The following is a 12744-nucleotide window of genomic DNA, read 5'->3' as shown; positions in this document are numbered from 1 at the left end:
CTTGTGCTAGCTCAACACACTGTTAGTATAGTAGTCAGCACAACACCCACAGTGCAGGTGACCCAGGTTCAATTCCCACTGAGTCTCCATGTTCTCCCCGTGACCAAGTGGGTTTCCTCCAGGTGCTCTGGTCCCTTCCCACAGTTGAAAGATGTACCGGCTGGTAGGTTAATTGGTCATTGTAAATTGCCTCATGATTAGGCTAGCATTAGTTTAAGGGATTGCTGGATGATGCAGCTCAAAAGGCAGGAAGGGCCCATTCTGCACTGCATATCAATAAATGTGTAGATTTGTATGAACAATAACATAAGACACAGGAGCTGAATTAGGCTATTCAGCCATTGAGGTTGTTCTGACATTCAATCATGGCTGATTTATTTTCCTTCTCAACCCCATTCTGCCTTCTCACTGTAACCTTTGAAACCCTTACAGCTTCTTCCTGTACCTCAGTACTTGTGACAATACTAAACCTTATTATCTTATCTTGAACCAGGCCCACCCATAGAACTATCTATACAAGATGCTAGAGATTGAACTATTTCACCAAGTGCACTAGATGATACCTCACTCGGCCTTAAAAAATACCTGAAATCTCTGCTTCCGTTGTGTTTTGGGGAAAAGAGAGTCAAGGACTCATAATCATCAGAAAACGCCAATTCGCCTTGTTTCTGCTTTAAACAACATTCCCCTTGCCTTTGAGACCCTTTGTTCTAGATTCTTCCACAGGAGGAAGCATCCTTTCCATTACCACCTTGACAAGACCTCTGAGGATTTTGTACCCTTTAATGCGAGTCAGCAAGCTGCCTTGTGGCCAATGGCATTCACAGTCTTGCGTCTGCATGTTTGTGCATCATCCATGGATCAGCGGGCAGCAATCCCATTACTGGAACAAAGGGACGTGGATCACGTTGGGCGCAATCCAAGCTGCACTGGCCAGTGCCAATACTATCAAGAGTTGCTCATTTAAGATTGAGATATGAAGCTGGGTTCCTGATGCAACCTCAGATGGCACTAAGTATCTAATGGCATTATTTCAAAGAACAGTTGTTTATCCCAACAGACACACAGACACAGAGTCTTTGTGCTTGTGGTTTTGTGTTGTGCCAAACAGGCTGCTGCGTTTTCTATAATTACAGGTTATATGGAACACAGAAGATTACTGCATAGTACAGGCCCTTCAGCCCACAATATTGTGCTGATCCATTAATTTACTCTAAGATACCCCTCCCTCCTACAAAACCCTCCATTTTTCTAACATTCTTGTGTCTGTTTACCTATAAGCTCACACTGGTGACTTCTGGCTGGTGGCCAATGAAACAAGGAAAACACTAAATACTTTCTTAATCTCACTTTTTCTGGCAAACAATCATCACAACTTCCCTTTGGACTTGGAGGCAATTCAGTGTGACAGAACCGAGGCAAGGTGAGGCGGTAAACCCGTTGCTTAGAGCGAGGAAGACCCAAGGTTGAATTGACTTGTGTGGCATGCTGAATCGGAAAGGTCGGGAACAAGCCAAAACAAGGCGGCGGGGTCCAGGCCCCAGAAGGCATCGAGGTAACTCACCTGAAACACAATGTGATTGACGAAAGTGTGCTTGGTACACCGGACGACATACTCTGTCTCAGATTCTGTGAGAGGGATGGGGTTGGATGAGGACTTGAAAAGTGCACCCAAATCCTTGAACTCTGGGACAGCAGAGAGTTGCTCTGAAATGGAATAAGACTGTCACTTACACTGACTGTGGAAATTCTGAAACGACTTCTACAAGGGAAGTTTCAATTATTGCTGGGTTAAACTGTCCCTACCTTGGAAAATGTCCTGTCTGCTTGAGGCCACCTTTTCTGGCACTTTCACTGAAGATGCCGGTGTGATTTCTGGTGTGATAAGAAATAAAACAGAAAAAATCAGATCAAATTCAATGGAACAAAGGAGTGAGATGCCGGGAGGGGGAGGGGTGGGGAAGATATAGAGGGGGAAAGGGAAGCGAGACAGAGAAGAGTAGGAAAAGTACCTCCCATATACTCCCAAAGCATTCCACCCTGCTTTCCACGGGGCTCGAGCGGCAGCTGCATTTAACACAGGTTTTTATGTGGGTAGAGGTGGCGTTTATTTGATTAGTTTGAAGGATGTGTGGAATGCAGCTGGGAGGGGAATGAGGAGCGGAGAATGAGGACCAGATTTCAAGGCTTTTTCCAATCACTTAACTTTCCAAAGTGTAGCCTCGGGGTAGAGAATAATTAAAACAACATAGATGAAGAGCCTTTAATGCCATTGCTTCACTCTAGGACAGCTGGGTGTTTTGACGTTAAACCCCAATTATGAAAATAGAAATTTAAGGCAGATGAGGATGACTACAAGTCATCCAATGTAACTTCACTGACTCATCTAGAAAGAAACAGTTTGCATTCTTACCCTGCCCCTTCATGTTCGATTATCAAAAGGTATCAGGTATAATTCCAATTCCACACTACTTGGGTAAGGACCAGTCAATTGGGAACTAGGAACCAATAAAACACATACAATGGCGCCAAACAGCAGGGAGCACTGTGCTGCAGAGAGTCTACCTACCAGACTTCTGTTCAGAGATGGGGGCCATAGATAATGGAACTGATTTCAGGTCGAAGGGTTTTTCAGACGGCTCCAGAGTGTAGTGGTGCAGAGCTCGCTCCAGGCCTGGAATGGACACTTGCAGGCCTGAACAAGAAATTACATTGCTCGTCATGGCTTACATACAGTAAAACTCCAATAATTCAGCATTCTTAGGACTGGCAGATTTCCCAGACTACTGATGTTACTCCTGTTAACACCACATCACAATTTAAATCCACTATTTTTAAGATGTTTCAAGATACTATAATAAATTTTCCAGTGAACCAGGCAAGTTCTGGGGTTGTGTGGGAATGGGTTCCCCTACTGGTTACAGGACAGGTTATGCTGTTTACAACAGAGTTTATGGAAATTTCTTCACCCAGAGGATGGTGAACCTGCAGAATTTATCTACCACAGAAGACAGTGGAGCCAAACCATAAAATATCTTTGAGGAGGAGAAAGTATCTTAAATGCTATGGAGATGACAGAATATGGGTATCAAAGTGGAAGGCAAGCCCTAACAGTATTGATGGGCCAAATGGCCTAATCCTGGGGTGGCACAATAGCGTAGCGGTTAGCATAACACTATTACAGTGCCCGAAGATCAGGGTTCAATTCTTGCCACTGCCTGTAAAGAGCTTGTATGTTTTATCCATGACTACGATGGGTTCCTCCAATTTATTCCCACATTCCGAAGACGTACAGGTTAGGGTTGTTATGTTGGCACCAGAAGCATGGCGACGCTTGCGGGCTGCTCCAGTACAATCCTAATTGTGTTCATTGTTCACACAAACAAAGCATTTCACTGTGTTTTTTCGATGTACATAAGTCAAATAAAGCTCATCCCTTTTATCTCCTGCTCAGATTTTATATGGTTCTATTACAACAGAATCAGGTTTATTATCACTGACATATGTCAAGAAATTAGTTGTTTTGCAGCAGTACAGTTCAATACATAAAATATATAAGTTACGGTAAGAAATATAAAATTAAGCAGTGCAAAAAAAAAGAGCAGAATAGTGAGTTAGTGTTCATGATCCATTCAGGAATCTGATGGCCGAAGGGAAGAAACTGTTCCTAAACCTGTCTTCAGGCTCCTGTACTTCCTCCCCGATGGTAGTAATGACCAAGACAACGCAGATGTTGAAAATAATTTATACAAAGTGGCAGAGATTGAAGATGAAATTCCATTTTTCCCTGAGGTCTGTGGGCATTGAAGCGCCTGGCATCAGCTAGAATGTGATTAGAGTCAGAACACTACAGCACAGAAACAGGTTCTTCGGTCTATCTAGTCCATGCCAAACTATTAACCTCCCTGGTCCAATCAACCAGCACCCAGACCATTGCCTCCCATTCATGTTACCTATCCAAATTTCTCAATGTTCCTACCACACACACATCATTCTCCGAGTAGGTTTTTGAATCTCTGTAGGCAATTCTGTTCCTTGTATTGATGTTTCCATACCAGGCTGTGACGTAACCAGTCAAGATATTCTTGACTACACATCCATAGAAGTTTGCCGAAGTTTTAGGTGACATGCTAATCTGCGCAAACTTCTAAGTTCCTCTTTTGCACTATTGGCTTTGCAGGCTCAAGGACAGCTTCTATTCCAGTTATCAGACTCTTAAACAGACCTTTCGTATACTGAGAAATGAAGTCTGGATCTCCCAGTGTACCTTGTCGTGGCATTTGCACTCTCACTGTCTAGGGTACCTGTGACTTCACTAATTGTATGTGTTGCACTGTACGTTGATGTTGAGAAAATAGACAACATAATTCTCTTACCATTGAGGATGTAGGCAGAGTTTAGAGCTTTCTGTTTCTGTTCCAAAACATGCAGATAGAAGGTGGCCCTATCTCGCACCTCGTTGTCATCGTCCATCATACACCTGCCGAGAGTACAGAGCTGCATCAGCAATCTGTCAGCGGTGGCAAGACCTTTGCACCCAGTGCACGCAGAGTTAAGATATTTTCAGGGCTTAGGTAGGAAGAGATCAGATTTACTTTTCCACCTCAGCAAAGTTTTAGGAGCTGGGCAGAAAGTGGAAGCAGTTTCAGTAACTTACAAACATAAGAGGAACAATTTGAAGGATAACAGAGAATCAAACTGAATATACACCCTTCACTGGGTCAGCACTGGGAAAATGGACTAAATGACCTTTTGTGCTGAGTCTGTTAACGAAATAATACCCTCCCCCAAATAAAAATAAATACCATACGAAGATTTTTATTACAAAAATTATATCTAGTACCCCCTAGCAATATGTCCTTCTTAATAAACATTACAACCATATCAAAGCAGCACATGAAAGTAATTCAAATAAATGGGAGATTGAATACAGAACCCAGTGTCTGGGGGTCTATAAATGGTCTGTTAGAAATCTTTAAATCTGGAAGATTGACAGTGAGGTGAGTTCAAGTTAAAAAGTAAACAGTATAATGCTACAGGCGCTTCATAAGTGATGAAACATGAATGGTGATCAAGTAGAGTGAAATTCCGAAAAACTAACTTCAACTTTAAGCCTTCTCTCTGCCTGTACATGAATCTGCATGTTTCTGCACTGGCTTACTCAATTAAGCAACCTTCACCCAAACTGAAATGCCAATCAAGACAGCTACAGCAGTTCTATTCTCTGGAGAAGGTTGCAATCAATCCCTGCATCAAAATTCTTATTTTTCAACTGGCTGGTATCATTAACCCTTCCGTAACTTCACAGCTGTGGTACATCATGAATCTGCTAAAATGCTGTCCGATTACATTCCCATTTACTAAAGCACATTGCAGAGATATTTATCCACCTGTATCTGTGTCTTTACCTGTGCCACTTCACAAGAAGAGCTCTCAATTAGTCACAGTCACTTTTCCCACTGTTCCTTCACCATTTATCCAATTTCCTGTTGAAATGTATTCTTGAATCCACACTCAGTAGTCACTTTTCAGGTAAGTCTGTACAGCTGCTTATTAATGCAACTATCTAATCAATCAATCTTGTGGCAGTAACCCAATCCAGGCCGACATGGTCAAGAGATCAGCTCAGACCAAACATCAGAATGGGGAAGAACTGTGATCCAACTCACTTTGACCATGGAATGACTTGGAATGGTTTGAGTATCTCAGAAACTGATCCGGGATTTTCACACACAACAGTCTCGAGTTTACAGAGAACAGTGTAGTGAGTGGAAGTTCTGTGGGTGAAAACACCTTGTTAATGAAAGAAGAGCATGGCCAGACCGGTTCAAGCTGACAGGAAGGAGGGAGTAACTCTAATAACCTCACATTATAATAGTGTTGTGTAGAACAGCATCTCGGAACACACATCCAACCTTGAAGTGGATGGTCTATGAATATACACTCAGTGGCCACCCTATGAGGTGCAGGAGGTACTGATAAAATGGATAGAGTGTGTGAGTGTATGTTCACTACCTTTTCCAAGTAGTGTGGTCCAGATGACTATAACTGATTGCATTGAAGAAATACTTATTTTCATGCCACCTCTGATTATTTTGATGATGACCTTAAATCAGGGGTTCCCAACCTTTCTCATGCCATGGAGCCCTACCATTAACCAAGGGGTTCATGGACCCCAGGTTGGGAACCGCTGCATTAAATCTATGTCTGGTGTTACTGATTCATTTGTTACGGATTGTAAAAGCTCTCCATGATTTTGAACACCAAGATCAAAGCAATTCTTAACCTTCTCAGTGCTAAGATCTAGTCTCACTGTTAACTGAAAAAGAATCAACCCTTTTCCTGCAATGATTCCTTCTGCCAGTCTCTACACGTAACTTCTCTTGGTAAAGTAACAGAGATCAGAACCAAACTCCTAGGTGAGAAACACCATACGGAATCCAAATGCCAGCTGCTCACAGCAGAGGTAAACTGTAGCTAATCCCATGTTCATAGTAAGTTTCAGTCCTGGTCGTCTCATTATAGGAAGGAAGTTGGAGCCTAGAGAGGATGCAGATGAGATTTGCAAGGATGTTTTCGGGATTAGAGTTCATTCATTCATTATGTGCCGTATCATATGACGTGGGTGATCATGTTCTTGACCATGATTGTTCTTGGCAAATTTTTCTACAGAAGTGGTTTTGCCATTGCCTTCTTCTGGGCAGTGTCTTTACAAGGCAGGTAACCCCAGCCATCATCTATACTATTCAAAAACTGTCCGCCTGGTGTCGGCGGTCGCATAACCAGGACTCGTGATGTGCAGCAGCTGCTCATATGACCATCTACTGCCTGCTCCCATGGCTCCATGTGACCCTGACTGGGGATTAGAGTACATGCTTTATTAAGGCAGGTTGAGTGAGCTAGGGCTTTTCTCTTTAGAGCGAAGGATAAGAGGTGACGATAGAGATGTACTTGATAGTAGAAGTCGTAGATCAAGTGGATAGCCAGAGACTGGTTTCCCCTAGGATTAACACCAGGGGGCACAATTTTAAGGCAAATGGAGGAAAGTATAGGGAGAACCTGAGAGATAAATTTTTACTTTAAACACAAGAGTGGTGAGTGTGTGAAACACTGCCATGGGTGGGGGTAGAGGCAGATATGTTAGGCACATTTAAGAAATTCTTAGATAGGCAGATGGACGGTAGAACAATGGAGGGCTATGTAGAGGGAAGGCTTAGATCAGGGCTTCCCAACCTTTTTAATGCCATTGACCAATACCATTAAGCAAGGGACCTGTAAAATCCAGGTTAGGAATCCCTGGGTTAGATTGATATTAGAGTAGATTACAACGTCAGCATATCATGTGCTGAAAGGTCTGTACTATGCTGTACTATGTTCTATTATTGCCCAAGGCAGATATATTGTAAAACTTGTAATCTTTTTTTCATGATTTTAAATCCCAAGTCTGGCCTACAGGATTAAAACTATGCCAGAAAGTATTATTGCACACCAGTTAATGCAACAATATTGTCATCAGCAGTGGTTTGACACAGACATCAAGCCTTTTGAAAATGATTTCTGACACTGAGTTGAAAACACTTCATTAAAGTGGCACCTGGTGAAATTTAGCACCAACGAATCACGTAGAATCCTTGATATAAACAGACTGAATTTTAACCTCAAAAGATTTGATATCAATCAGTAACTCATACAGCATTGAGGTTTGATAGAGAGAACAATCGGACTTGCATTTATGAGCCTCTGGGACATCCCTAAGCACTTTATAGCCAGTGAACTGCTTTGAAATGTAGTGAAGTTTTGTACATAGGCAAATTCCCCACAGTATAAAAATATAACAAAGAATTTCTAATAAAAAATGTATTTAAGCCTACAGAATAAAGAAGGCTACCATGCTTCACATAAAAGCATTGCTTGCAAAGCCTTTTCACAACATTAGTGGAAGCACTGGGTAGCACTATTGGTTCAGAGTATGCAGCTGACTCTCTTAAGTTTCCCCCAGAGTTAGATAACCCACTGGCTGATGCAAGGTTGTTCCTTCCAATAAATCTGATGGCACCATTCCACAGCTGTTGGCATGGCAACAAATAACCAAGAGACCAAATATGGCAGGTCTCAATGAACCCAAGTAAAGGCGGCTAGCATTTTAAATATCAGCTTTCTCGATTTCCGGATGTCCCAAAGTGCTCTGCAGCCAATTAAATACATTGAAAGATGGTCACTGGTGTAAAATAGAAAAGGCTGCAACTAAATCCGGCATCAGAAGATTGCACTAACAGAAAGACATAAACAGCCAAACTATTTGTTTTTTTTAAATATACAAGAGATGGGTTGAGGGAGATTATATAATGGCCTGTTCACAGAAATAGCTTCATAAAATGTATTATTGTTTTGGCAATCCATAAGTATTGCCAAACCTTTCTACTTGTTAAAAAAGGTTCAAGCCCTAGTTCTAGCACCCAAGCAACACACACAAAACACTGGACGAACTCAGCAGGTCAAGCAGCATCCATGGAGAGGAACTAACAGCAGACATTTTGGACTAAGACGCTTCATCAAGATTCCTTTCCTTAGATGCTGCCTAAATGCTGAATTCCTCCAGCATTTTGAGTGTGTTACTCTGGGTTTCGGGTGTCTGCAGAAACTCGTTTGCATAATTAATCCTGCCAGCCAGTTCAGTGCAAGCACCGCACATCTGGAATCACCACGTAATGGACAGAATGTTAATCCAATGCTCACTTGTCCATTCAACATGTCAATGATGTATCTTGCACTTAAATTCTGACGTTACAAATCCTGAATGCCCAAAACATTCATTTTCTACATCTTATGTTGCCTACTGTTTTTAAGTGGTTCATAACCCACCATCTACATTATGATACCCACAAAATAGAAAGGTGATGAGCTTTGATGTCACTTTTGGGGCCTTTTCAAAGCATTGCATCTAAAGAGAGCATTTCTGACAGTGCAGTACTCCCTCACAACTGCACGAGGGTCTGCTCAGATTCTCATTATCACCAACATCATTTCTTTAAACAATTCATTAAGATATTAAGCTGAATATATTTGGAGGAACAAAAATTGACAACCTAAGTGGTCTAATGGGAGGAAGGTCAGCGAGTCCCTGGTGGGCAAAGGAAATGTTTCAAAGATAACCTTCAAAATCAGCCTGAAGAAATCTAAACATTGAAAGACATCACACTCAAAAGGTAGATCTGTTCAAGAGGGAACTGTGCTATGAGAATGACCTCCATTGTGCTGCAGAGAACAAGCGAGACTGAAGTTAAAGACCTAACCACAGCCACCACTTACTCTTACCCACATTGAATTAGAATATGTGAATCATGGATGGGCCTCTCCTGTTCTGTGAGGGCCCACCAATTGACAGCCCCTTAGGAGAACATCGTACTCGACTCCAATGATCGCACTATCACTAATGGGCAACATCAGTATTTCCCAACACATTAAATAGTGATCCCAGATGCTTGGTGCTATATGACTTCTCAAAGCACACCAATGTGCAAGGAATTCACTTGGAAAGGTGCCTGACAGCAGACCTTAGCTCCAGATGGAAGATTTTACAGCCAATTGCTCTACAGCCATAATAGAGATTTCTGCTATTCACCATCTTACTTTACCAGAATCAGATTTAATACCACCGGCATATGGTGTGAAATTTGTTGCTTTGCAGCAGTACAGTGCAATACTTACTAATAAAAACTGTAAATTACAGTATGTACAAAATATAGATTAAGTAGTGCAAAAAGAGAGGGAAATAATACTGAGGAAGTGTCCAGGGTTTCATCATCCATTCAGAAATCTGATGGCAGAGGGGAAGGGTTGCTCCTGAAAAGTTGCATGTATCTCTTTAGGCTCCTGTACCTCCTTGATGGCAGCAATGAGAAGAGGGCATGTCCTGAGTGATGGGGATCTTTAATGATGGAATCAAATTAGTTCTCTATCAATCAGTAAAATTATTCCTATGATCTGCTCCCACACCTCGCACCTCTTCACGCATATTCTAAATGAATTGTTCTCCGAAGGTAAAAAAACAATCTGCCCTCTACTTCTTTCCCTTCCTTGCTGGCAGACTATTCAACTGGACCTTCCTTCAATGAGGCATTTACCTGACTGAACATTTTCCATGTGAGAACCAGGTGGCAAATGTCAAACGTGTTATGAGCCTGGGGTGCAATGCAAATACACCGAGGGCAAGATGTTCCTGCCTGGTTCAAGTCTTACTCTTGACTCAAGTACATAATGTGGGCTGATCCACTGGTGCTAGTGCTGAGGTTTAGTTATACTGTTGTGAGTGATTGTATTTAATATTTCATCCATAAACAAACACACACAGCATGCTGGAAGAATTCAGCAAGTGAGGCAGCTTTCATGGAGGGGAATAAATTAAATGTTAACACCTTTTTTGTGCAAACTTAAAAGATCCTATAGCACTTTCCAAGGAGCAGCACATTTTCCTGAATGTCAGCTTGCATTCATTTTCAACAAGTCCCTTAAAAGAGGGGGATCTAGCTATTTTATACATTTTATTCCTGCCTCGTCCAGTTTGGATGCCCTGACTCCTTTATATCCAAAGTGATTTCATTTTAAAAATACACAGCTGGCTGAGAAACACTTTGAACATCGTTTGGTCAATAAAGATTCTATAGAACTACTAATACCCACTTTTACTAAAGCTTCCTTTCAATCAACATACTTGCTTGTGAATGAACCAGACACATCGACTATTTTCCCTTCCTTCCTGTTACATTGTCCTCCATCAGACAGAAATATTGTGAAGAACAATTGTTGATATCCTTTCTGCCCCATCTCCCCCCACCCCCCCAAATGCTTACCTAAAAACACACCAGCTGAGCTCCACACATTTCACTCTGAACAGTCAGCCACATGGCAAACTATATAAGAAGAGGAGAGCACTGAGGGAACATGCTAAGTGAGTCACAGTTAAAGAGAAACACTTTCATCAGCTTAAATATCTGTGAAGCTGACGCTGTATTTCTGAACACGATGCAAACTGTATCTTCAGGGAAAGTAAATTGCATTGGAAAGTATATCTAGGCTCTGCATCCAAATACTTATGCAGAGGATAAAAATTATACTTGGGGGGGAATTAGAAAGACAATAAGCTAAATATAGGGACTGGAACAGGACAGCCAATTCCACAAATTATATCATTTTCAACCCTTTTTTTTAAAAAGAACATTGTGCGTTAATTTATGTATAGTTTTTTGTGAATTCTATTGTATTACTTTATTTTTCTTGTAAATGTCCGCAAGAAAATGAATCCCAAGGTAGAAAATGGTACGTTGGTAATAAATTTATTTTGACACCAAGTAACATTGAAATGAGAGGATTATCTGAACCACGTACCTGCTCTCTGTGATACCAGACCTACGATGAGAAGGTAACATTACACTGGGAGGATAATTTCCATTGTACACCTTACCTCTTCAGTAACACGCTCACACTGGGGAACATGTCATCATTCTGGGCTCCAAACTTCGCCAATGCACTCACAGCAGCTGTAACAATATAGAAAGAGACAAGCTGATAACTATTAATGTTAACTGTTTGTGCAGTTTGAAAACAACTGAGTTTCAATGGGATGAGGTTGTAGAGAAAGCAAAATGCTCCAGCTTCAGTTTCTGTCATAGGGAATCTGCTCACTCTCTTCCTCCAACACCACCCTCCCAGCCCCGAGCTGGGAGTCTGCTCTAGCCCCCACCCCCACCCCGAGCAGGAAGTCTGCTCTCTGTCTCCGCCACTCCCCAGCCCCCACGCAGGGAATCCACTCACTCCCCCCCAACAAGTCCCCCACCCCCAAGCAGGGAATCTGCTCGCTCTCCCCCAACAAGCCCCCCCCACCCCCTGAGCAGGGAATTTGCTCCCTCTCCCCCAACACATCCCCCCTCCCACCCGAGCAGGGAATCTGCCCTCTCTTCCCCTCTCCCCGAGCAGGGAATCTGCCATCTCCCAAGCCTGAGCAGCGGATCTGCCCTCTCTTCCCACTCCACCCACCCCCCCTGTTGAATCTGCCCTCTTCCCCCAAACCCCACTCCTCCCCCGGTGGGGATGCTGGCCCCCCGCCTCCGAGCAGGGAAGCTGCCCTTCCCCTTCCACCCCCTCCCCCCCACCCCCCCATCCCGAGTAGTGTAACTGCTCTCAAATGTCACTTCCAAGTTGGTTTTACATAACCAGATACAGGTTTACACCAGCAAGACCTCCTCCTGCTCTGTGTTGTAAATGTATTAAGGCCCGGGGCTGCTGGCTGTTCAGACCTGCTCCTTTAAATTCCTACTTGATGACTGTGGATATTCAATATTCATCTGACGCCGTGCAGCCTGTCTGCAAAGCTGGTTGGATTAGGCCTCACAGTAGAGCAGTCTCAGTGGACAACTACCAGGTCAGAATGAAAGCATTATAAACTCGTAAGACATTCCGCCCATGGAGTCTGCTCTACATTCGATCACGACTGATTTATTTCCCCTCTCAACCACATTCTCCTGCCTTCTCCCGTAACATTTGACACTCTTAGTAATCAAGAACCTATCAACCTCTCCTTCAACTACACCCAATGATTTAGCTTCCATAGCTGTCTGTGGCAATGAATTCCAGATTCAGCATCTTCTAGCTAAAAGAAATTCCTCCTTATCCCTGTTCTAAGGGGACAGCTCTAAAGTTTCTTTTCCCATCTTCTTGGCCGCTTGTTATTCAGGGATTCAGCAAGAG

General features: G+C 42.7%; 1 protein-coding gene across 2 annotated transcripts in view; it reads right to left on the bottom strand.

Moving 5' to 3' along the window:
* Positions 1 to 12744, bottom strand: part of copg2 (COPI coat complex subunit gamma 2) — a 107037-nt gene that overhangs the window by 12161 nt on the left and 82132 nt on the right. For both annotated transcript variants that reach the window (XM_063068228.1, XM_063068227.1), the window contains exons 15-19: positions 11462 to 11537; positions 4377 to 4480; positions 2570 to 2695; positions 1807 to 1875; positions 1565 to 1707 (exon numbers count right to left, since the gene is read on the bottom strand). In XM_063068228.1, the coding sequence (XP_062924298.1) occupies positions 1565 to 1707; positions 1807 to 1875; positions 2570 to 2695; positions 4377 to 4480; positions 11462 to 11537 (518 nt within the window). The remainder of the gene's footprint in view (positions 1 to 1564; positions 1708 to 1806; positions 1876 to 2569; positions 2696 to 4376; positions 4481 to 11461; positions 11538 to 12744) is intronic.

The sequence above is a fragment of the Mobula hypostoma genome, chromosome 15 (genome assembly GCF_963921235.1).
Source record: "Mobula hypostoma chromosome 15, sMobHyp1.1, whole genome shotgun sequence".
Taxonomy (NCBI): domain Eukaryota; kingdom Metazoa; phylum Chordata; class Chondrichthyes; order Myliobatiformes; family Myliobatidae; genus Mobula; species Mobula hypostoma.
The sequence above is the reverse complement of the archived record's forward strand: the minus strand, read 5'-3'. Positions and strand labels throughout refer to the sequence as shown.